General features: G+C 48.7%; 1 protein-coding gene and 1 pseudogene across 1 annotated transcript; both read right to left on the bottom strand.

The window, feature by feature from the left end:
• Positions 1-6797: 6797 nt before the first annotated feature.
• On the bottom strand, positions 6798-7040 carry LOC121163436 (annotated as a pseudogene).
• Positions 7041-13046: 6006 nt separating this feature from the next.
• Positions 13047-13568, bottom strand: ASCL4 (achaete-scute family bHLH transcription factor 4). Its single transcript, XM_040988046.1, has one exon. The coding sequence runs from the start codon at positions 13566-13568 to the stop codon at positions 13047-13049; it is 522 nt and encodes a 173-aa protein (XP_040843980.1).
• Positions 13569-21973: the final 8405 nt, after the last annotated feature.

Genomic DNA, 21973 nt, shown 5'->3' with positions numbered 1-21973 from the left:
CATCTCTGCCCTTAACCAAGATTTCATGTTCGTACAATCCTAATGAAAAATCCCCAGGCAACTCACCTGGGTAAGTGCAGCTTCCCCTGCCACCAAAACAGTTATTTAAAGACTTGTTCTTCTTAATGACACCCTTAAGTGATCACTGAACAACTGAACTGGGCAACTGAACCTGTGGAAAGATTCGGTTTGCCAGTCTCACCGGCCTAATGCCAATTTCTTGTGTACAGCCAAAGGGACTGGCTCACTGGGTATGTGCTGCTCCTAGTTGCTATTCATGTCGAGCCAATTTCCTTAGCCACATTGCACCTGTAGCTCTTTCAATCCTGACTCAGCCTAACTGATCCTACATCCAAACCCCTCATCATCTGGTTTTATCAGAAGCCCTGGCCCTTTGTAAACCAGAAAGATGACTGCAAATCCTACTGTTGAGTAGGCACATCAGGAGCAGGCCTCGGCAGTTTGCTGTCAGACTGGACCCAGGCCCTCCAGCACCTGGATGCCAGGCAGGGTTTGTGCAGCAATGGCAGTGACCCATCTGGTGGCTCTCTGTGGTACAGATGTGTGTAGCTTATGTAAGACAAAACACTGGAGAAGCCGCAAGATTTTGCACATCTGATGCCACCTGTCACTCTTTCCTTCCTGAATCTGCCATTTTTGTTAGCTTCTTTAAAGTAAAAGCAATAGACCCGTTGCGGTGACCTAGTCGCTAAAGTCCTCACCTTGAACACACCGGGATCCCATATGGGCACTGGTTCTAATCCCAGCAGCCCCTCTTCCCATCCAGCTCCCTGCTTGTGGCCTGGGAAAGCAGTCAAGGATGGCCCAAAGCCTTGGGACCCTGCACCTGCGTGGGAGACCTGGAGGAAGTTCCTGGTTCCTTGCTTCGGATTAGCTCAGCTCTGGCCATTGTGCTCACTTGGGGAGTGATTCATTGGTCAGAAAATCTTTCTGTCTCTCCTCCTCTCTGTGTATCTGACTTTGCAGTAAAAATAAATAAATCTTTAAAAATAATAATAAATAACAGCGACAGTGCTACCTGACATTTCTTGAGCACCTGCTAAGTAGGAGGCACTTTGCAGACGTGATCTGAGGAATGACCTCTTGGGCAAGGTCACACAAGTTAAGGAGCAGAGTCAGGACTTGAATGCAAGAACATTCAAGAACTCAAGCTTTGTTCTGCACAGGGTTCTGCTCACATACCCACACTCGGCATCCTTCATGGTGGGTCTCCTCTATCAACTTGTGCATCCTTCATAGGGCTTCACCCTTATCAGCTTGATCCTATGCACTTAACCAAAGTACAACCCACCGTAATAGGAAAGGAAACTCCAGAAGGAAGATGAAGTCATTTTGCTAAAGTAGTTTGGATTCAGCCATAAAGTTTTGGAGAACTGAAGGAAAGTTGGATCTTTATAATATCTGTTGTAAAATGTTTCAGAACCCTAGCCTCAGCTGGGTGTGAGAGCCCCTTTTGAGCTATTGTGGGAAGCAATACAATTTTTTCCTTGGGGGCCTCTCAAAGCAACACTAGAAGGAAAGAGTTGAGTCCATCCTTAACCAGGACATTTAGGTTGAGTACTCGGACTGAATTCCAAAGCACCTCAAGGATTGATCATGATTTCACTCAGCCAGTGTGATGCACTGCACTATGGCTCACAGCTGTTCAGTGCTGCTGCCTGTATCAGACTTGCTCAGGTGTAGCCATAGGACTGTCCTTGGCCAGCAACATGTGAACAGCAGGGAGAGGAGTCACCAGCAAAAGCTGGGAGAGCCCAGGCATGCTCTGTCCGTTGTCTCTGGAAGTGTGGAAGGATGGATCACAGTTGGGGTCCCATCAAGTCCGAGTTTGAGGTGACCACACTGAGCAAAGCTTGCTGTGCTTATGGAGGTTCTCAGTGAACAGGTAGCAGCAATGAGAATCAAGCACAAACTCGGGATGTGGAGACCTTGTGTTACTGCAGCATTATGTAGTTATTCTGACAAAAACACTCCACTTGCTATGAGGTGTGCCTCCCAGGTGGCTGCCCTAAGGATATGCAGGCATCAGGAATATTGTTAAATTAAAGGTTACGAGCCACTCATGTGGAAATATGGGTAAAGTGGTTGCCTGCAGTGCTGGCATCTCATATGAACACTGGTTCAAGTCCCTGCTCCTCTTCCAAATCAACACCCTGCTGATGCACCTGGCAAAGTAGAGGAGAATGGGCCAAGTACTTGGGCCCCAACCTCCCATGTGGGAGACTTGTAGGGAGTTCTAAGTTGGTGATTCTCTTTTTCTCTTTCTCTCTCTCTCTCTCTCTCTGCCTTTTTTTCTCTGTAACTCTGCCTTTCAAATAAATAAATCTTTTAAACAAATTAAATGTGAAAAACTTGTTCAAGAGTAGCATGTGTCCCAAGTGGGCCTCAGCAGAGGGCTTGGAGGATGGCCTTTGAGTCCTCTGCAGGAAAACCAGAGGCTGCGGTCAATGCTGCCTCTTGGCTGCAGCAGCCACTCTGTGTTCATACAGGCCTGCACTTGTACTTGCTCTTCAGACAGTAACAAAACAACCCCCCCTTTGCATCCTGCACCAGCACACATCACTGTGTAACTAAAGTAAGATCGAGTTATGAAGATCCTTCATTTTCTTATTTATCTTAGGCACTAGGGTTACCATGGTGAGTATGAGTCTTCCTTCGTGAGGTTCCTTTAGCCTGTTGAAGCAGATTAAGTGAATCTAGATTAAAGCTAAAATCTCCAAAAGAAGAACCAGATAAGCACGCATGGCTGTGTGGGGTCACATGGTGTGACAGAAAAGCACAGGGAACCACAAACACCTAGACTGGCCTAGGGAGCTGACAAGTGTCTAGGAGCTTACCCAAGTATACAGTGGAAGGAAAAAGAATCCCAGCAAAGGAGATAGTATGTGCAGAGGCCATGAGAGAAGAAGAGCTCTGAGCATTTTTGAGAGTGACAGACAGTCGGGGAGAAACTCAGGAGCAGGAATGAGGTACAACCAAAGAGATGGGAGGTGCCAATACAGGCAGGCTAAGGTAGGCGAGGTTAAGGTCTTCCTTTCTGTGCTAAAGCAGGACCATTGAAGGGTTTAAGCTAGAGCAAGAAGATGACATCTGCTTTACTTTGAACATCTTGGTGTTGCTGATCTCTCTAGTAAGGATGCATCTAAGGATGCGTAGAAAGTCCCCAGTAAACCCATGCTCAATGAATGGGTGATTGGAAGAGCAGAGAGAATGAAGAGAATGCTGGAGAGTTTCTGGCTCTCTGTGGGGACCTCAGCAGGCCCAGACGCTGTTTTGTATAGCAACAGCCCATCCTGTCTAAAGATAGTTTGTACCACATAAATTAGCAGGGTCCCTGGGCCACTTTTCTTTCAACTTGAGTTGAAGTTGACTCATGCATGCATGGGGAATTCCAGAACTGATGAGAATCCTGGATAAGAGATATGCAGATGGGCTCACGTTGTGCTCCTGCCCCCTTTCACCCACTCCCTGTGCCTCCTGCTCGCTGCAGCCCGTGCCTGCTCAGCCGGTGGTTTCCAACCCCTGCCTGGTGGTCAGACTTACCTGGGGATCCAGGCAAACTGAAAGTTTGGTCTCCCCTTCCAAAACACAGCTTATGGGCTACTGCGCCTTTCCCTGTCCATTTGCCTCTTCCTGAGTTACAGCACCTTTGTTTTATTTTGGAAAGACAGGAGCCCTCTGGTCCAGTCTGTGCTCTTGTTGAGAAAAGCTGCTCTCCCACAGTAGTAGCTGTACCTGGAATGCAAAGCAGTGAGCATGCGTGTGTTCCAAGAAAACCTAGAGACAGTGGATTAAATTTGGCCCCTAGGTCACTATTTGCCACCTTCAGGGCTATAGCAAAAATCTGCTCAACTGCACTCTGCTTTGGTAGGGATACAACTTCCTCTCGGCTCTTCTCTTTTTTCCTCCCAGGACATCCAATCTCTCAGCAAGTCCTGGCAATCCACCTTCAAAACATAGCCACGCTCTATTTCCTGCACTCGTGTTCACTGCTGCTTCTTAAATGATATGTCTTGGGGTCAGCATCCTGTTGTAGCAGGTTAATTCTCTGTCCTATGGGTGCTGGTTTGAGTTCAGGCTGCTTCACTTCCAATCCACTTCCCTGCTAATGTGCCTGGGAACACAGTGTAGAATGGCCCAGGTGCTTGTGCCTCTGCATTTATGGGGGGATCTGGATGAAGCTCCTAGCTCTTGGCTTTGGACCAGCCCAGCTCTGTCCATGTGGCCATATGGTGAACAAACCAGCAGGTAGAAGATTGTCTTCTCTGTGCGATAGCTTTCTCTCTCTCTCTCTCTCTCTCTGTGTGTGTGTGTGTGCGCGCTTTTTATCTTCTACAGTTCTGTGTAATCTGCTTCCAGTTTAATTTGTTAAACAGTCCCCTCCATTTGTAACTGCTTTTACCCAGGACTTCCTTACCTTCTCATCTGAACCAGTCTCAGACCCTTGCAAGTGACATTCCCTCTGGTTGAGACTCCACTGAGCTACACATGGAAATCACCTTCAAGGTTGGCTCTCCCAACAACTGACACTCCACAGCTAGTAGAGCCCAGAAGCCCAGCATGCCAGCTCATGCCTGCTGGGGTACTTGCCCCTTTCTGGGAGCTGTCTAGATCTCCAGCTGGTTTCCTATGTACCCCCAGAAGAATGTGAGTACTCTGAGAGCAGGGGCTGGCCTGTGTTGTCAGCTGTGTGTATTTCCCAATGAGGTCAGTTCTAGGTCCCAGGAACCCTGCAGAGAACAAAGTGAGACAAGGTCCCTCCTGTCACAGGGGAAGCAGGTTTCTGACATGCCAGCTTTGTACACGGGGTGAACCTAGATGCAGTGGAATAGCTCAGGAGCTAATGAAGACAACCACATAATACTGGGCTGGAAGAAAGTTACACGACCTATAATCCTGCTCCCTGTTTCTGAGAGCAAATGGGAACCAGAGACCTCAAGGAACTTGCCCAGCCTCACAGAGCACAGGCTGCAGAGCTGTGCCAGGGGAAGGGGCACACACTTTTCTCTTGCAAGCTTTTTCCATATCTGAAGCTATTTTACTATTTGTTTTGTTAACTATTTGTTTGCTTTTAATTTGAAAGGCAGAATTACACAGAGAGAGGGAGAGACTGAGTGATCTTCTATCCACAGGTTCATATCCAAATGGCCCCAACAACCGGAGCTGATCTGATCTGAAACCAGGAGCCTGGAGCTTCTTCTAGGTCTCCTACATGGTGCAGGAGCCCAAGAATTTGAGCCAATCTCTGCTGCTTACCCAGGACATAAGCAAAGATGGGAAGTGGAGCAGATGGGACTCAAACCAGTATGGGATGCAAGTGCTACCTGAGAAAACCTATTACACCATGGCATGGCCCAGGAGACACACGTGATGGCTCAAATAGTTGGGTTCCTGACAACCATGTGGAAGACCTGAACATTGGGACATCCCTTGTGTAAGAGCCAGCCTGGTCCTCAGGACAGTGGGCGCATCCGAGAGAACAGGTCAGCTTCTGCCCAGCTCGGACTCATTTCTGCACAAAGCCAAGCATCAGCTTACGGCATTTTCTAGTCCTGTGCCTCTGAGAGCATCCCTTCACCCTAGACATTTTTCTTCCACTGTCAGGGAAATAAGAAACATCTTCAGGAGTGGTCCCTCTGGTCCACCTCTGCAGGCAGAAATCGATTTGGAGAGTTTTCATCACATGGCTGAATTTCCTTCTGCAGCATCTGTGGTCTCATTGTGGCCCAGAGTGCAAAGGCTGTCGATGGGTCTTCGCTCACAGACACAGCTACACAGTGACGATGGGATACAAGACCAATCTCATAAAACAATTCATTTAAACACCCAACTCATCATCTGTGAGCCTGCAAGGGAGACACACACACACAGTTCGGTGCCCACAACCAAATGCTGGAAACAGCTGCACAGCTTCACGGGCCAATAACAAGAACACAGAGCGATGCCATGCCCCTGCCCCCTCCCAGCAGCCTGACTGTGACGCCAAGAGGAAAGGATGGGTGGCAGCAGTAAGAGACGGGCGAACAGCATTCTGCTCGATGACATTTCCATCGCAAATCTCGAACCCAGAGTTCCACGTGGGTTTGTCATCCCTTCCTAGAGTTGACAGTGATAACACTGGCACTTTGAAACCTTCGTCTAGACAAAAGCAGTTTAAATGCTCAGGAAATGTTTCAAAATGCTTATTTATTTGAAAGAGCGATAGAGAGATAGATCTTCCATTCACTGAATCACATCCCAAAACGTACAACAGCTGGGGCTGTTCAGGCTGAAGCCAGGAGCCTGGAATTCCAGCCAGGTCCTCTGTGAGTGCAAGGAGCCCAAGCACTTGAGCCATCCTCCAACACCTCCCAGGGTGCTTACTAGCAGGAAGCTGAATCAGAAGCAGAGCGGCTGGGACTTGAACTAGCACTCTGATATGAGGGCACCCCACGCAGCCATTTATTCTGCTATACACAGCACCCACCCTCCAAGCTGGACTGGCACTGCCTGCCTGCCCACCTCTGCTAACTTGGTTTCACAGCTGAGAAGTACTGACATCCTGTAAGTGCTTGCCCTGGTCTGATGGCATTGGCTCTCAGAGGCAAATTAAGGCTTTGTCATGGTCTGTTTAGACAGTTACAAACAAGTGCCACAATCCCACTTGCTTAAAAAAGAAATACTCATTTATTTTTTTTAAAAAAATATATTTTTATTGTCTAGAAATTATATATATTACATATTATATATATATATATAATTTTATATATATATATACCCCACCAAAGATGCTACTCTCATTTCTCTTCCTCTTCTATAACACCTCTGATATAAAGGAGTTGATTACATCTTATTAACACTTCACCAGATGTCCAGACAGTGCTCCATCTATACATTCTCTGTATTTGCAAGTTGCATGTTCATGTAGCCATCTATACACACCAGGGAGCGCCTGTACTCCGTGCCCCACTTCAGTGTCACCATCACTGGCTTTCCTGTTCATCCAGGAGGAAAGGTTTGGGACTGAGAGGAAAACTCATCACAACTTTGGGCACATGCTGCAGGTTCTCCTCTGCCGACGTACAGCCAAGCCTCTCTCACACAACCAGAGCAGCTTCCCCCAAGGCCCAAACCCGTGTTGTCTCAAGATAAAAATCAAGGCTGGAAACCCAAGATCCAAGGGCCAGTGTGGTGGGATTCTGGCCAGGGCTCTCCTAGAGGTTGCAAGCTGCCATCTTCTCATTGTCTTCACACATGGAGGAAAGAGAATGAAACATCCCCTGGGCTCTCATAGGAAGACATCAATCCCATTCATGGGAAGGATTCCACTGTCCTGCTGGAATCACCTCCCAACCCTGACCCGCATAGCACTCCTGTCGGGTTGAATTTCAGCAGAAGGCTAAAGGGCAGGACACACACAGACCATTGCAGGCTTACTGCACCTGATGTCAGGAGGATGGCGGTTAAGTTCAAGTGCCCAGAATTGCAGTGAGATTTCCCACAGATCAAAATCTGCCTGTGAAAGCAGCAGGTGCCATGTCTCCAGGCCCGCATGACTGAAGGGCATCCCAGTCAAACACTCCTCCGAACCGGGCTCCTTGCCCCTTTGTTTTTATGTGGCTCCTCCCACCCCCAGAAATTCCACAAAGAGAAGGAAAGAAGTATTGCTTTTGTCTTTCTCTAACAGCCCTTGATCTACTGCATTTGCCTTCCACTGGTGGCTCTTGATATTTTCTACATGAAAATTATTTTTTTAAAAAAACTTCAGAAGCCACAGACCAAAGGAAATTAGTAAATTATTGAGCAGCCATCATTTGCTGCCAGGCTCTTGAGCAACCCCGGTTGCCTGTGTTATCACTATCTCGTTTAATGAATGGCATCCCAGAGGGCATTTGTGCAACTCTTTGGCTAAGTCATCAAAAACTGTTAACTCGGTACTTTTGCAACCATCAGCAAAAGCAGCAACAGCACGAACCTTGGCCACCACTTGCATCCAACTCTGGCGTCAGTTCCGGCTCCACCATCTACAGGAGGTGGCCCAGCTCCGTCCTCATCAGCAGCACCCGCACCTGCCCTGGTGCAGCTCACTTCCTTTCACTCCCTTGATTTCCCAGTTCCCTAACCGCTCTGGTTCCTGGCTCCTTCCCCTCCAGTTGACTTCAGACAACTTGACACCCTGTCGCCACAGGCATCCGAGTCCACAGACCTATTTGTCCTGTGAGACCCCAGGGTTGGAGTGATCTTTGAGACATTGTGCTTCCCTCCTCTTCTTGTGTTCAGTCTTTCTTCAGCCCACTGTGCCTAATGCGTGCTTACAAAGGTCTCCACGCATCTTTCAATGGCCCAGCCCCTTGGACTCCCCTCCCGCTTTCACAGCCTGATCCCTGGACTGCTTTTGACCACTCCCTCCTCAGAAAACCCCATGCTCATTCAGCTGCCATGCCCTCATGCAGGCCTGGCTCGCCTGGCAACCCGCTGGCTCCTGCTTCTCAAGCTCAGATTTTCTCGTGCTGCTCCTGGCCCAACTTTACTCTCATCAACAGTCTCCCTTGCAGCTCAGACCTTCTCCTGTCACTACCCGGACATGTGAGGCTCAAATCCACATCCTGTCCAATCTCCCTCCCAACCCTGACATGCGCATTTGCAGTCAAATGCAATCATGCATTTGCAGAGGGGCAAAGTCGAGCAGGATTTTACATTCACCGGTTCCAGAATCAGACGTTTATCCTATAAATCCAATTCTTGCTCTGTGTTCCTGATTTCAGAAGATGACAATTCTCTAGAGGTGAATCCCCTATCCCTGGGCCAAACCTCTGAGTTGCCAACAGTACCCCAAAAAGTTTATGGAAAAATAGCAGTACAAGATGAGTTTACTTTTGGTGTGAACAAAGTTTAAAATGCGGGCCTGGCATTGTGTCATGGTGGTCAAGCCTCATTCTTTAAAACCAGCATCCCAGATAGGCTCTAGCTGCTCCGCTTCCCATCCAGCTGCCTGCTAAAGCACTGGGAAAGCACAGCAGGATAGCTTAGATCTGTGGGCCTCTGCACCCACATAGGAGAATTAAATCCTCGCCTTGAATGCGCCGGGATCCCATATGGGCACTGGTTCTAGTCCCGGCAGCTCCACTTCCCATCCAGCTCCCTGCTTGTGGCCTGGGAAAGCAGTGGAGGATGGCCCAAAGCCTTGGGACCCTGCACCCGTGTGGGAGACCTGCAGGAAGGAAGGAAGAAAGAAAAAGAGAAAGAAGGAAGGAAGGAAGGAAGGAAGGAAGGAAGGAAGGAAGGAAGGAAGGAAGGAAGGAAGAAAGAAAGAGGGGAACTTGCCCAAGATCTACAAATCAGTGGGTGGCTGAACTGGATCAAGACCGAGAATCAGGGGACATCTTGTCACACCTGCCACAATCTCCCCTTTGCTCTCAGGGAAATTATCACAGCCTCCACACAGGATTGTGAGCCCCAGGGAATATTCTGGAAGCAAGAAAAAAAAGTAACCAAGGGCCCCAGCGCCATAGCCTAGTAGCTAGAGTCCTTGCCTTGCACTGGGATCCCATATGGGTGCCGGTTCATGTCCTGGTGGCCCTACTTTCCATCCAGCTCCCTGCTTGCGGCCTGGGAAAGCAATCAAGGACTGCCCAAAGCTTTGGGACCTCATACCCACATGGGAGGCCCAGGGGAGGCTCCTGGCTCCTGGCTTCAGATAAGCTCAGTTCCAGCCATTGCAACTGCTTGGGGGGAAAGAATCAATGCATGGAAGATCTTCCTCTCTTTCTCTCCTCCTCTCTGTATATCTGACTTTCCAATTTAAAAAGATATTTTTTTAAAAAAAGTAATCAGGAGATATGGGCTAAGTAAGAAACACAGGCACAGCTAAGATCTTGGAAGACAGGTATATTTTTTCCTCTCCAGCTCCTTCATGTCTGCTTCCTCACAGTGCATGAGCCAGAGGCTAGAATGAGGGGCCGGAGCGGGAACTTGAACCCAGGCACTCCAACATGGGGCCTGTGTGTCCCAACCAGGCTTCTACCGGCCAGGTCAAATGCTTGCTTCATAACCAAGCGTTGTCTGATTCCATCCCTGGATCTGCGCTCCCCCTGTAAGCCATCAGGAAGGTCCCAGAAAAATGCCCGATTTTTCTTGTTGTTGCTATCTAGAAAACATGTCAGATGGGATTTCTATTTCTTTTTCTCTCTTTCCTTCTTTCCTCTCTTTTCTTCCTTTCCTTTCCCTTCCTTCCCAAAAGGTATTTTAAAACCACTGCCTTAGTATCAGATGGAGCTCTAGACAAACGTACGTGAAGGGTCCCAGGAGCCTGGTGGATGAGCTGCTGCTGCTCCAGCTTAACCATGGAAGTCACTGGGATTCCCTCATTATCCCCTGGCCGGAACTGGTCAATAGACCTCCCTCCTGTGGGCTGGCATCGCTGAAACCCTCACTGGAAAAACAAGCTTGCTGAAGAGCAAAACAGGTGTAGTGCAGAAATTTATGAAGATTTAATTGCGTAGTAGACCTACAAAGGAATTCAGGCCCTCGTTCTGCTGAAAAAGGGGAAAAAAAGGAAAGTCTGGCAGTGAATTAGCACACAGCGTCTACCTGAGCAGCCTGAGACGATGGATCCCATTATAAGTCGTCATTACGAATGCTATTGATCCTGTGTTTTACATGAACTCGGCACTCTGCAGGACCTTACCGCAGAAGAGCCCTGAAGAGCATGAAGAACCCACACTCACTGCACGTAGGAGGCCATTAACACCACAGAACTGACACTACTCCTGAATAAGGACAATGGCAGCAGCACAGCAGGTTATCCAGACTCCTCCGCACGGAGGGGAGCAACACACTGGGGGAAAGAGAGAGAGGAAGAGAGAAGAGTGAGAGAAAACGGGAGGACAGGAGAGGGGGAGAGGGAGAAGGAGAGAGGCAGACATCTTGGGGTTCGAGGTTAGATCCAAGAATGGGTTTCAGGCCAAGCAATCCTGGTCCACGTTTGTAACTTCTTTGAGCCTGCTTTTGTTTGTTCTTACAATAAAATGTGTAATACTCACCCTGTACATTAATGAGGATGAAGTAGAACAAAATGTTAAAAGAAAAACGCAGCAAATGCCTGGTACATAACAGGTGTTCACTGAACAACAGCATCCCTAACTGGCCCACCTGTACCGTCCTGTCCAGCCCCACTTCCGGTCCCCCAAGCTGGCTGCACACAAAGGGATTATTGGAAAACAAACCAGAGAGGAGCTTTATTTTCACATATCAACAGGTATTTAACTTACCCGTTGAATTCATAATTGTTTCTCAAAGGGAAAGAAAAAACCACCAGAATAAAGCATTTTTATTAAATACTGGTAACAGAAGCAGGTCTGTGGCACAGTGGGTTAAGCCACTGCTGGGATAGCTGCAGCACGTATGGAAGTGCTGGTATGAGTCCCTGCACCTCTTGCTTCCAATCCAGCTTCCTGCTGATGCATCTGAGAGGCAGCAGACAAAGGCTGGAGTACTTGCGCCTCTGCCACCCATGCGGAAGGTCCAGAAGGAGTGCTGGGTTCCTGGCTTGGGTCTGGCCCAGCCCTGGCTAGCCAATTAAACAAACAAAAACCCCAAACAAGAACTCCCACTGCTTTCCACAAGATGAAAATGGAAACATAAACTTTTAAAAACAAAACAAACAAACAAACAAAAACTAGCAAGACTTTGAGTTGCTAGATAATTTCAATATATCCAGAGAAGCTCTCGTGGTGATTAGAGAGACATAGATAATTTCAATATATCCAGAGAAGCTCTCGTGGTGATTAGAGAGACAGAGAGAGAATCTGGCAAGATGGCTCAATGGCTAAATCCTCACCTTGCATGTGCCAGGATCTCATGTGGGCACCAGTTCCCATCCAGATCCCTGCTGTGGCCTGGGAAAGCAATGGGAGATGAGCCAATTCCTTGGGACCCTGCACCTGCATGGAGACCTGGAAGAAGCTCCTGGCTCCTGGCTTCAAATCAGCTCAGCTCCGGCATTTGCGGCTACTTTGAAAGTGAGCCAGCAGATGGAAGATCTTTCTGTCTCTCCTTTTCTCTGCAGATCTGCCTTTCCAGTAAAAATAAACGAATCAGTTTGCAAAATTTGAGACTGTATTAATCCCTACTGCTGCTCCATGGCCCACACCCCTTCCCCCAAATAGTCCAGTCATCAGAAGGCATTGTCTACTTCCTGTATGAAGTCATGGTGCCACAGCTTTAAGAAAAGATCAGACATAGAACTTTGAACAAGGATGCAAATAAAAGGAAAATCAAAAACAAACAGCAACTGAGAGAAAAAGAAAAAAAAAAAAAAACAGGTTCTCATACAATCTCTAGTCCAAAGCGATCACTTAATACGAAGATATTTTATTATCAGCCAAACACCATGAAGTTTCCGAGCGGCCACTTGGTGGTACAACAGAATCTGTCAGCTACCAAGGCCTCCTTGGCCATTTTCATGGTCCCGGGCGTGAGCTGGAACCCAGCAGCCGCTGCTGGCCGGTGTAACCAGGGGTGAGTTGGAACCCAGCCAGCGGCCCTGGTCCGTGCACTCTCCGTGAAACCTCACCCTGACTCCCAAAGCCATGCACTACGATGCAAGAAAACGTTCTTGTCATCCTCAGGGTTTGGGAAGTGGAAGGTTAAGTCCTTTATCTGGATAAGGTCTAATATCTCTGGGTCTATAACTTATCCACAAAACAGGAATTCCGATTGGTGTCGCCTTGTGAGTTTTTCCAACAATCGCATTAAGAATGAGGCTCAAAAAAAAAATAATAAATCTAAAACAGTTTGCATTGTCGAAGTACAAATTTCCTTAATAAGCACCTTGAGATCGCCAACTACAGAACCCACTGTGGGTGAGAAAATCCCCCAAATGTCAGAATTTCCCTTCCCTTTCCGGAAGCACCCATGTCTGTTTCTGAAGATGTACGACTGGAGCAGCAACCAGATTATTTCAAAAGGCCAAGCACCTCGGTAGCGAGAACCTTAGAGGGAGATCCCGAGCATGCTTCGGACAGGGGTCCCGGCCGGGGATCCCGCTAGCAGCACGCTTCGTCGGGCTCGCTGCAGGGCGATGGCGCCGAGGAGGCCTTGGACTCTCCGTCACTGTTGCACTCAGCCCTGTGCGGCGTGGCGGCACCGGGCAGGCCCTCCTGGCCGAGAGTGTGCCGCGCCAGAAGCTCCTGCAGGTGCTTGATGTAGCCGATGGCGGCGCGGAGCGTCTCCACCTTGCTGAGGCGCCGGTCGGCCAGCTCGCGGGGTAGGTGTTCTCGGAGGCGCGCGTAGCCCTGGTTCACGCAGCGCACCCGCTGCCGCTCGCGCTCGTTGCGCTTCCGCAGGCAGGTGGGCTCGAAGGCTCCGTCCAGCGGCAGGGGTGGACACGGCGGTCTCCGCGCGCAGATCCCGGGCACCGGCTCCCAGCACGCGGCGTCCAGGCGCCAGGAGACCCCGAAGGGGTGGTCCCTTAGAGGCAGGCGGGGCGGGGTCCCGGGCGAGCCCAGGGTCTTGGTGCTCAGGGAGTACGGCAGGGTCAGTAGCGCGGACGGTTTACGTGTCTCCATCACTCGCCGCAACACACACCGGTCATCGCCAGGAGCGTAATCTCTCCGGAAAGAACGGTAAGACTCGAAACCTTCGAATCCGAGACGCTGGTCCATGCGGGCCTCCTGACGCAGCCCGTCTGGCGTGGCGAAGGAAGTTAGGTGGGCGGACAGGCTTCAAGATAGTTTTTGTATGATTCCCCAAGTTCACCACAAGTCTTGATCTTTTTGGAAAGATTCGGACCGGAGATGGGAGGCCAAGGTTTAGAACCCGCTCCTAAGCCCGGTTTTCCCGCTCTGATCTTTTTTCAGAAGATGTGTAGGGGTTCCCTCTCCCTGCTGGGTCCCCTTGCGAGCGCCCAAACCAAACGCAGAGTCATTTTGCAAAGCCACCAAAGCTTTCCAATGCCTGTAATCCCCCGCCCTGGGGCTGGGAGGCAGAGGGCTGGGCGAGCTTCGAGCTTCTGGATTCGCGAAGAGCTCCTCCCAGCAACCCGCAGCTCTCCCAGCGAAAGTTGACCCAGAGGTTTTCTCCTTGACAATCAGACTCTGAGTGGCGGCAGCGGTGGCCGGCGTCCAGGGCTAATGATGGAAAGAGAGAGCGCTGAGAGCGGCGTTTGCAAACCTAACACCGGGCGGAGGAGGAAGAACGCCCCGCAGCCAAGGCTACTCTCTTGTGATTAGATGTGTCAAGTTCAGGAGGACCGCGAAATCAAACTTTAAAAAAAGAAACCCTAGTTATTACACTTGAATTTTGTTTAAGGGAACAAGGGCAAAAATAGACACACTTTAGCCACAAATACGTAAGGGTCCGCAGGTTATGTTCCAACTCGGGCTGAACTCAAGTGCTTTATGTACCTGTTGCTGCTTTTAAAAAGGGCATCAAAAGAGTAGTGACAAACCACTTGCCGTGCTTACTGTAAACACAGCTTAAAACCCGCACCCTGTCCCCTCCTGTGCTCACCTAGGCTAGAAGGATGTCGTTTTTCCTTCTCTCCAAGTGGTTTTTCGTTGTATTTTTCTTTGTCGCAGGGTGGAGGGGAAAGGAAAGGGTGGGGATATCATCTCTTGCTCTTGCCTGGAGCAAGAAAGCAACCTGTGAAAGGAGAGCCCCCTACTTCCAAGGAGAAAGGATGAGAGCTTTGAAGACGGGTCTTTTTAGCACACAACCCCAAACCGAATCATTAATCCATCCATGTCGGGAGTAGTGCTTTGAAGATCAAAGGGTCATTAAGAACCCAACTGTACTGGCTAATGTCAAAGAATGTGTTATCACACCAAAAATCAAATTTCCTCTTCTGCACAGCAGCACATGAAAGGCAGCCTTCCACTTGAAAAGTCCAACTTGAAAACAACAGAAGAAACCCCCTCATCCCTGATCAGATCTTCTACCCACTCCTCGGGAGTTACAGGGTCGTCCTGGCATGTTTGTATTTTATTATTATTTTTTTTGACAAGTCCTGTGCATCCCTGTTTATAAGATCTGCCTGCAGCAATTGAGAACACACTTCCATCCAGGCCAATCAAACAGAAATAATTATTCCTTTCAGGTGTGAGTTAGTCACATTTTTAAAATGAACTGTGTTCCAGCAAATCAGCCTGCATGTTGTGATGGATCTCTCAGTGCAAATCATCATTTCCCTTTCCTACTAAGAGAAAAAAACAAAACAAAAAACCACCAGAGACACAGGCAGGCTGTTAGACCCCCAAGATGCTTTGGGGTCATGTCAAAGGTTTTGACCTGAAGAACGACAGCAGCAGGTGGAGGAGGAGGATGTATTCCAAGCAAAGAGGAGAGTGCACTTCTTTGTAGAATGAGGAAGAGGTGGATGGGAGCATTGCCATGTACTTTTCATTCTTGGGGAGGCAAAAATGATGGAGAATGCTAACGTCTCAGGCTGACAAGGATTTGAGGACGGATGAGATACTTGAAGTTTGGGGGGGGACCCCAACTGTTAAAATTAAAAAGGCGTGTATCACATACCCTTTAAAACTGCATGCGCCACTTGAGCCTTAGACAATAAAATGGATTGCAACATCTGTAGTGATTTTTTTTTTTTAAAAAAAGGAAATGACCTCAAGGCTCTTGGAGGAAGAGTTCATCTGTGTGTGTGTGTGTGTGTGTGTGTGTGTGTGTGTGTGTGTGTGTAGAACTTGACACATTAGTAAGGATTTGCAGAGTTAGCCATAGGTGTGAAAGCAAACAGCGATGTCTGCCGGGTGAACAAGCAAAGGCTTGCGCATGGCGGGTAGGTCTTCGTACCTGCTCGTGAGCACACAGAGAATGGAGCGGAAAGGCACACAGCGAACTCGGTTGCCTACAAAAGGTGGCACTGCAGGCTGGAAGGGAGGATCGCTGTGTAACTTGTTGCAAATGACACATAGTACTTTTTTTTTTTCTTCTTCCTTAGAAGAAAGTTAAAATAGTAGATGTGCAGAAAACTCACAGGACTCCTTGACCTTACCGCTAGAGCGATTAGAATGCAAAGCTCCTGGACCTGACTTTTATGGCTTGTTATATAGCCTAGGAAAACTTTTTTTTTTTTTAAGAAATTCTCTTCCCCACACCCCACGGCCACCATTAAAAACAATCCAGACTTGATCCTAGAGTAATCTCCAGAGTCCAAGAAGTGCTGTGCAGTATGTAACTGCATGGTCAGGAGAACGCTGACGGATCCTTCTATTGCTCTTGACAAGCGGGAATGCCCTTGGAAGTCAGCTGCGTTTCCAGGGGACAGAGCGTGGGTGATTCATTCATGTATGCGGTAGGGAGGAGGGGCGGCTACCTTCTGCAAAAGAGCGACCGAAGGGGAAGGTTGTGATTCCTAAACACTCTTCACCTAATTTGACTCCCAGAAATATTTTCCCCCGCGTCAAGTTGTTTCTCCTAAGCTGTCCAGATCACCTCACGGGTGTGCTAAACCGCCCTGACGCTTGGAGCCGAGGGCGCCCTCGGATCAGGATCGGCTCCTGAAAGGTGGGGGAATTCACTAACAGGTGGGCTCGCCTTATCTCTAAGGAGAGAAAAACTTCTCCATCTCAGACTCCGGTCTCTCACCACCTGTTTGAAACTTGAGAGGAGAAGAGACTTGCGGCTCTTGTGCTGACACACGGGTGGCACGTTACAGATTCGGGCGTCTTTGGCTCAGGGCGCCAGGCTGTGCTCTTCTGGCCCCGTAGCTGCAGTTTGCACCCGTGGCCACAAGAGGGAACAGGGAACATGTCTTGTGACTTGGAAGCAGGATCCCACATTTCTCAGTGTTGTTAACTAAACGGACCGTGGAACAGGACTCACAGCGCAGGAATTAACTATTTGTATCATCCTGTGTAGCCTGCGTCAGGCATAACTGAAACAGAGTTAAAAAGACGACCGTGGAGGCCCGGCACGATGGCTCAGTGGCTGAATCTTTGCCTTGCACGCACCAGGTTCCCATGTGCGTGCTGGTTCGTGTTCCGTGTTCCGGCAGCTCCACTTCTCACGCAGCTCCCTGCTTGTGGTCTTGAAATGCATCTGAGGATGGTCCAGGTTCTTGGGACCCTGCGCCCGCGTGGGAGACTCGGAAGAAATCCCTGGCTCCTGGCTTTGGGATCAACTCAGCTCTGGCTGTTACAGCCACTTGGGGAGTGAACCAGCAGACGATATTAAAACTCAAAGTTGAAATAACAATATCTTTGCAGGTTAAAATACAAAGATATAAACATGAAAACTTCTTTGATTAAACACCCCAGGTCACTTTCCGCAGTCTTACTCTGTTCAACTAGAGGACTTGAAAGCCTGCATCAAATCAGAACTCATTTGGTGGGTACAGCCAGAAAGACACTGCACTGGAATCAGGATGTTTCCCTCAGTGAAACGGCCAGCTTTTGCCCCCACATGCATTCTGCTTTTTAGGCTTATTTGTTTGAAAGGTAGGGCTGCAGAGGTGGGGTGGGAGGTCCACTTCAGATTCCGTTCTCTACGGCCTGGGTGAGCAGCAGAGGGTGATGCAAGGAAAGCCTTGGGCTCCTGCACCTGCCTTCCCGGGAGACCTGGAAGAAGATTCTGGCTCCCAGCTTTGGATCAGCTCAGCTCTGGCCATTGTGGCCACTGGGAGGTAATCCAACATATGGAAAAGTTCTTTCTCCCGCTCTCTCTCTCTCTTCCCCTCTCTGTAATGTTGACTTTCAAGTTAAGTAAATCTTAAGGATAAAACCTCAAAATTGGTTTGATAAGATAGATAGACAAGTAACTACCATAAGGATAGGTACAATGGAGGAACATGCATTGGACTCCATATAGTCTGGGCAGTGGGCTTAGAATTCTTTGATTTGTTGTTGCGGTTTTTTTTTTTTAATGAAAATTTCCCTTTGGTTTTGAAGATTTTTACTAACAGAAAGAGAACAGATCTCACATTAGATAAGCATCGTCCCAGCTCAGTGAGGAGGGAGCCAAATGCTGCAGCCATCCTCCATTGCCTGCCCGTGCAGCAACAGGGAGCTGGACCAGAAGCGGAGTAGCTGGGACTGGAACAGCACCTCGGAACGGGCTGTGGGTGCCACACATGCCTGCCCATGCCAAGCGTTGTCTAAAGTGTTTCTAGCAGTCTGCGTTCTCAGCAACACACAATGAGGGTTCCGTTGCTCCATATCTGCACTGATACTTGTTGGTGGTCTTTGAAAAAAATTTAAGTTTTAAGTTATTCCTTTTGAAAGTCAGTTATGGGAAAAGATGAGAAAAAAAAAAAAGAGAGAGAGAGAGAGTGAGTTCTTCCACCCACCGATTCACTCCCCAGGTGACAGAACAAGTCAGTGCGAAGCCAGACTGAAGCCAGGAGCCAGAAGCTTCATCTGGGTCTCCCACAGGGGTGCCAGGGGCCCAAGCTCAAACATCCCGCTGCCTTCTTAGGTGCACTAGCAGGGGCCTAGATGGAAAGTGGAGCAGCCAGGGCTTGAACTGGGATGTCCGCACCACAGGTGGTGTCTGCTTCCACCCTCGGTCAGTTTAGCAGTTGTGTCATCTCACCTCACTCTGTGTGTGTATAATTATAAGAGAAGCAGAGAGACAATGTACAACCGGGTGGTGTGGGTGGTGCGGCGGGCAGAGGGAAAGACACAAGAGGGACTTCCCATCCACTGGTCGGCTACCCATATGCCTGCCAGGCAGGTATTGTTCTGGAACCCACGCAGGTGGCCAGAACCCAATCACCCAGGCCTCCCAGCGTCTGCATCAGCAGGAAGCTCAGATCAGACACCAGAGGTGGGTCTTGAACCCAGGCACTCCCATCTGGGATGTGGCTATCTTAATTGGCATCTTAACTGCCAGGCTAAATGCTCACACCCCCTCATTGTTTTATTTGCATTTTTTTTTTTTTTTGGTGCCTGATGATCTTGCGTATCTTTTTCTGCTTAATTGCTATCCGTAGATCTTGTTGGGTAAAGTGGGTGTTTAAGAACTTCACCCAATTTTGAAAATTTGATTACTGTTTATAGCCCGTGACTATATTCCTGCTGAACTATGGTCTTTTCACTAGTTGAACTCTAACTAGTGGCTTTAAGTGTCATGTAAATTAAAAATGTTATCGCAGAAAGAAAAAAATCAAAACCAAAATAAAGCCTGCTATCCGTTTGTTACATAATATCTCGTCATGCTTTATTTGAAATCATTTTTATTTTAAGATTCATTTATTCTTATTGCAAAGGCAGATTTACAGAGAAAAGGAGAAACAGAGAGAAAGATCTTCCATCTGTTGGTTCACTCCCCAAGTGGCTGCAATGGCTGGAGCTGAGCCGATCTGGAGCCAGGAGTCTCCTAGGGGTTCCCACATGGGTGCAGGTTTCCAAGGCTTTGGGCCATCACGAGCCATCTTCCGCTGCTTTCCCAGGCCACAGGCAGGGAGCTGGATGGGAAGTGGAGCAGTCAGGATGCTAACTCTGCCCATATGCTGGTGCCTGCAGATGGGGGGATCAGCCAGCTGAGCCACCGCACCATTTAAAATCCTTGTCAAAGAAATTTGTAAGAATGAGACACTACTGTGGTTTTAATGATTTGTAACTATTTTAATATTTATTGTGTATGAGTGAAACTAACATTATTTTCCTCTGTTTGATGCTTCACTCCTCAAGTGGCTACAACGGCTGAAGCTGAGTTGAGCTGATCTGAAACCAGAAGCCAGGATCTTCTTCCAGGTCTCCCACATGGGTGCAGGATCCCAAGGCTTTGGGTTGTCCTCGACTGCTTTCCTAGGCCACAAGCAGGGAGCTGGATGGGAAGCGTGGTGGCAAGGACATGAACTGGTGCCCATGTGGGATCCCAGTGTATGCAAGGCGAGGATTTTAGTCACTAGGCTATGGCACTGGGTCTAGAATTGTTTTTTACATTTTTATTTGCTTTACTTAAAGACTTATAAGTATTTACTTAGTAGAGCATCAAGTCTTTGAACTGTAAATTAAAAACATTATCTCCAAACAGTGAAATTAAAAATATTGAGTTGTCTTATTATTGCCTTCAAAGGATTTTATAGATTCAAATACAAATCCTTTTCTGTGAAAATATACTTTTATTTGAGGCAGTGTCATAGAGAAAGAAAGAGAGATAAATGGAGGTAGGGAGGGAGACAGCTGTCTTCATCTGTTGGTTCACACCCCAAATGGCAGTCCCAGCTGTGCCTGGGCCGGGAGCTCTGGGCCCAAGCACTGCTGCCAGGACAGCATGTTGGCAGGAAGCTGGATGGGAAGTTGGCAGCCTGGACCCCAGCCAACACTGTCACCCAGCAGGGCAGCTGTGGCAGGGGGTGACTTTCAGCTACAAATCCTTTGTCAGATGTTTGGGAACATTTGAAACTATTTCCTCCCAGTCTCTGCTCTTTTGTTGGCGTTCCAACAGCACTGGTTTTAATATTGATGAAGTCTAATTATGCATTTTTTTTTTAGTGGTTTGTGTGTCCTGTCAAGGCCACACAGAGTTCCTGCTGTATTTTCTCCTGGAAGGATTAGGGTTCTACCCATGACATCTAGCTGTCCTGATTTTACATCTACTTCTGAACTTGATGAAATTGTTCAGGAAGACGAGACACTTCGGCTGTAATCCTGCTGTCGGTAAGGCAGGCATCAGCCTCTAGGCCCCAGGTTGGATGTGGGTAAGGCAGGCATCAACTCTAGGCCCCAGGTTGGATGTGGCATTTTGTGGGATACTTTCACTGACTTCTGACAATGTGACTTTCTTGATGTAGACTTCTATTTGTGTCAATACGACAGCAAGAACATGGGCACCTGCCCGTGTCAAGGAGTTGATACTATCCCATTCCTCTTGTCCCAAACATTGTGCCTCTACTCTTTCACATTAGACTGAATTGTCTTTAAGATTTATTTTATTGGGCCCAGTACAATGACTTGCTTGGTGGCTAAGCCCTCACCTTGCACATGCTGGGAACCGGTATGGGCGCCAGTTCATGTTCCGCCTGCTCCACTTCCCATCCAGCTCCCTGCTTGTGGCCTGGGAAAGCAGTGGAAGGTGGCTGGTGATGGCCCAAAGCCTTGGGACCCTGCACCCACGTGGGAGACCTGGAAGAAGCTCCTGGCTTCAACTCAGCTCAGCTCTGGCTGTTGCAGTCACTGAGGGCATGAACCAGCAGGTGAGAGATCCTTTTGTCTCTCCTTCTCTGTAAATCTGCTACACTTGATCTTAGCCAAAAGGCCAAGAAGCGATCTCTCTGTAAATCTGCTTTTGCAATAATAAAAAAAGAGAGAGAGATTCATTTACTTACTTGAAAGGTAGAGTAGTGAGAGAATGAGGGATTTGGAAGGGCAGATGGAAAAAGAGCTCTTTCTGCCCCTTCACTCCCAAATGGCCGTGGGTGGCCGAGGCCCAGTCACGTGGGTGACCGAGGCCCAGTCATTTGGGTCATCTTCCCAGCAGCAGCATCAGGGAGCTGGATGGGAAGTGGACCAGGTAGGACTGTTCATTGTGCTCCATTATGGAATGCAGGCGTATCAGGCAGCAGCTTAAGCCACTGTATTGCAACGCTGGCCTCAGACTGAATTTTCGAAAATCATGGTTGGCAACCGATTGATGTAGGTCAGGACCTGTGCCTTGTTTCAAATCTCCTTATTTACATATATTTTAAAGTTTGTTTTCATCCTCTTGAAAGGCAGAAAGATAGCATGATCTTCTGTCTCTGTTGGTGTCTTCCCTAAATGCCAGCACCAACGGGGGCTGGGATGGGCCCCACTTGGGGCCCAGGTCCTGGAGCCACCATCTGCGCCTTCCGGCCCGTTGGCAGGATCCCAAGCACAGGAACGCAGTGGGAACCAGGCCCTCGGCTGGAGCAGGTTCCTGTCTCAGGCAGCAGGTTAACGGGCCACGCCCAGCCCGTATCCCTGACTGTGAGATGTTATGACAGCTTACCTGGGTGTGCACCTCTGCCTTCACTCCTGAGCTTGGTCCACCC

The sequence above is a fragment of the Ochotona curzoniae genome, unplaced genomic scaffold (assembly GCF_017591425.1).
Source record: "Ochotona curzoniae isolate NIBS_2020 unplaced genomic scaffold, NIBS_Ocur_1.0 contig_1014, whole genome shotgun sequence".
NCBI classification, from domain to species: Eukaryota; Metazoa; Chordata; class Mammalia; order Lagomorpha; family Ochotonidae; genus Ochotona; species Ochotona curzoniae.
This window is presented reverse-complemented; position numbering and strand designations above follow the sequence as displayed.

What these genes read in the sequence shown, in the direction of transcription:
- ASCL4 (XM_040988046.1), bottom strand. Translation starts at nt 13,568, where the DNA reads ATGGAGACACGTAAACCGTCCGCGCTACTGACCCTGCCGTACTCCCTG.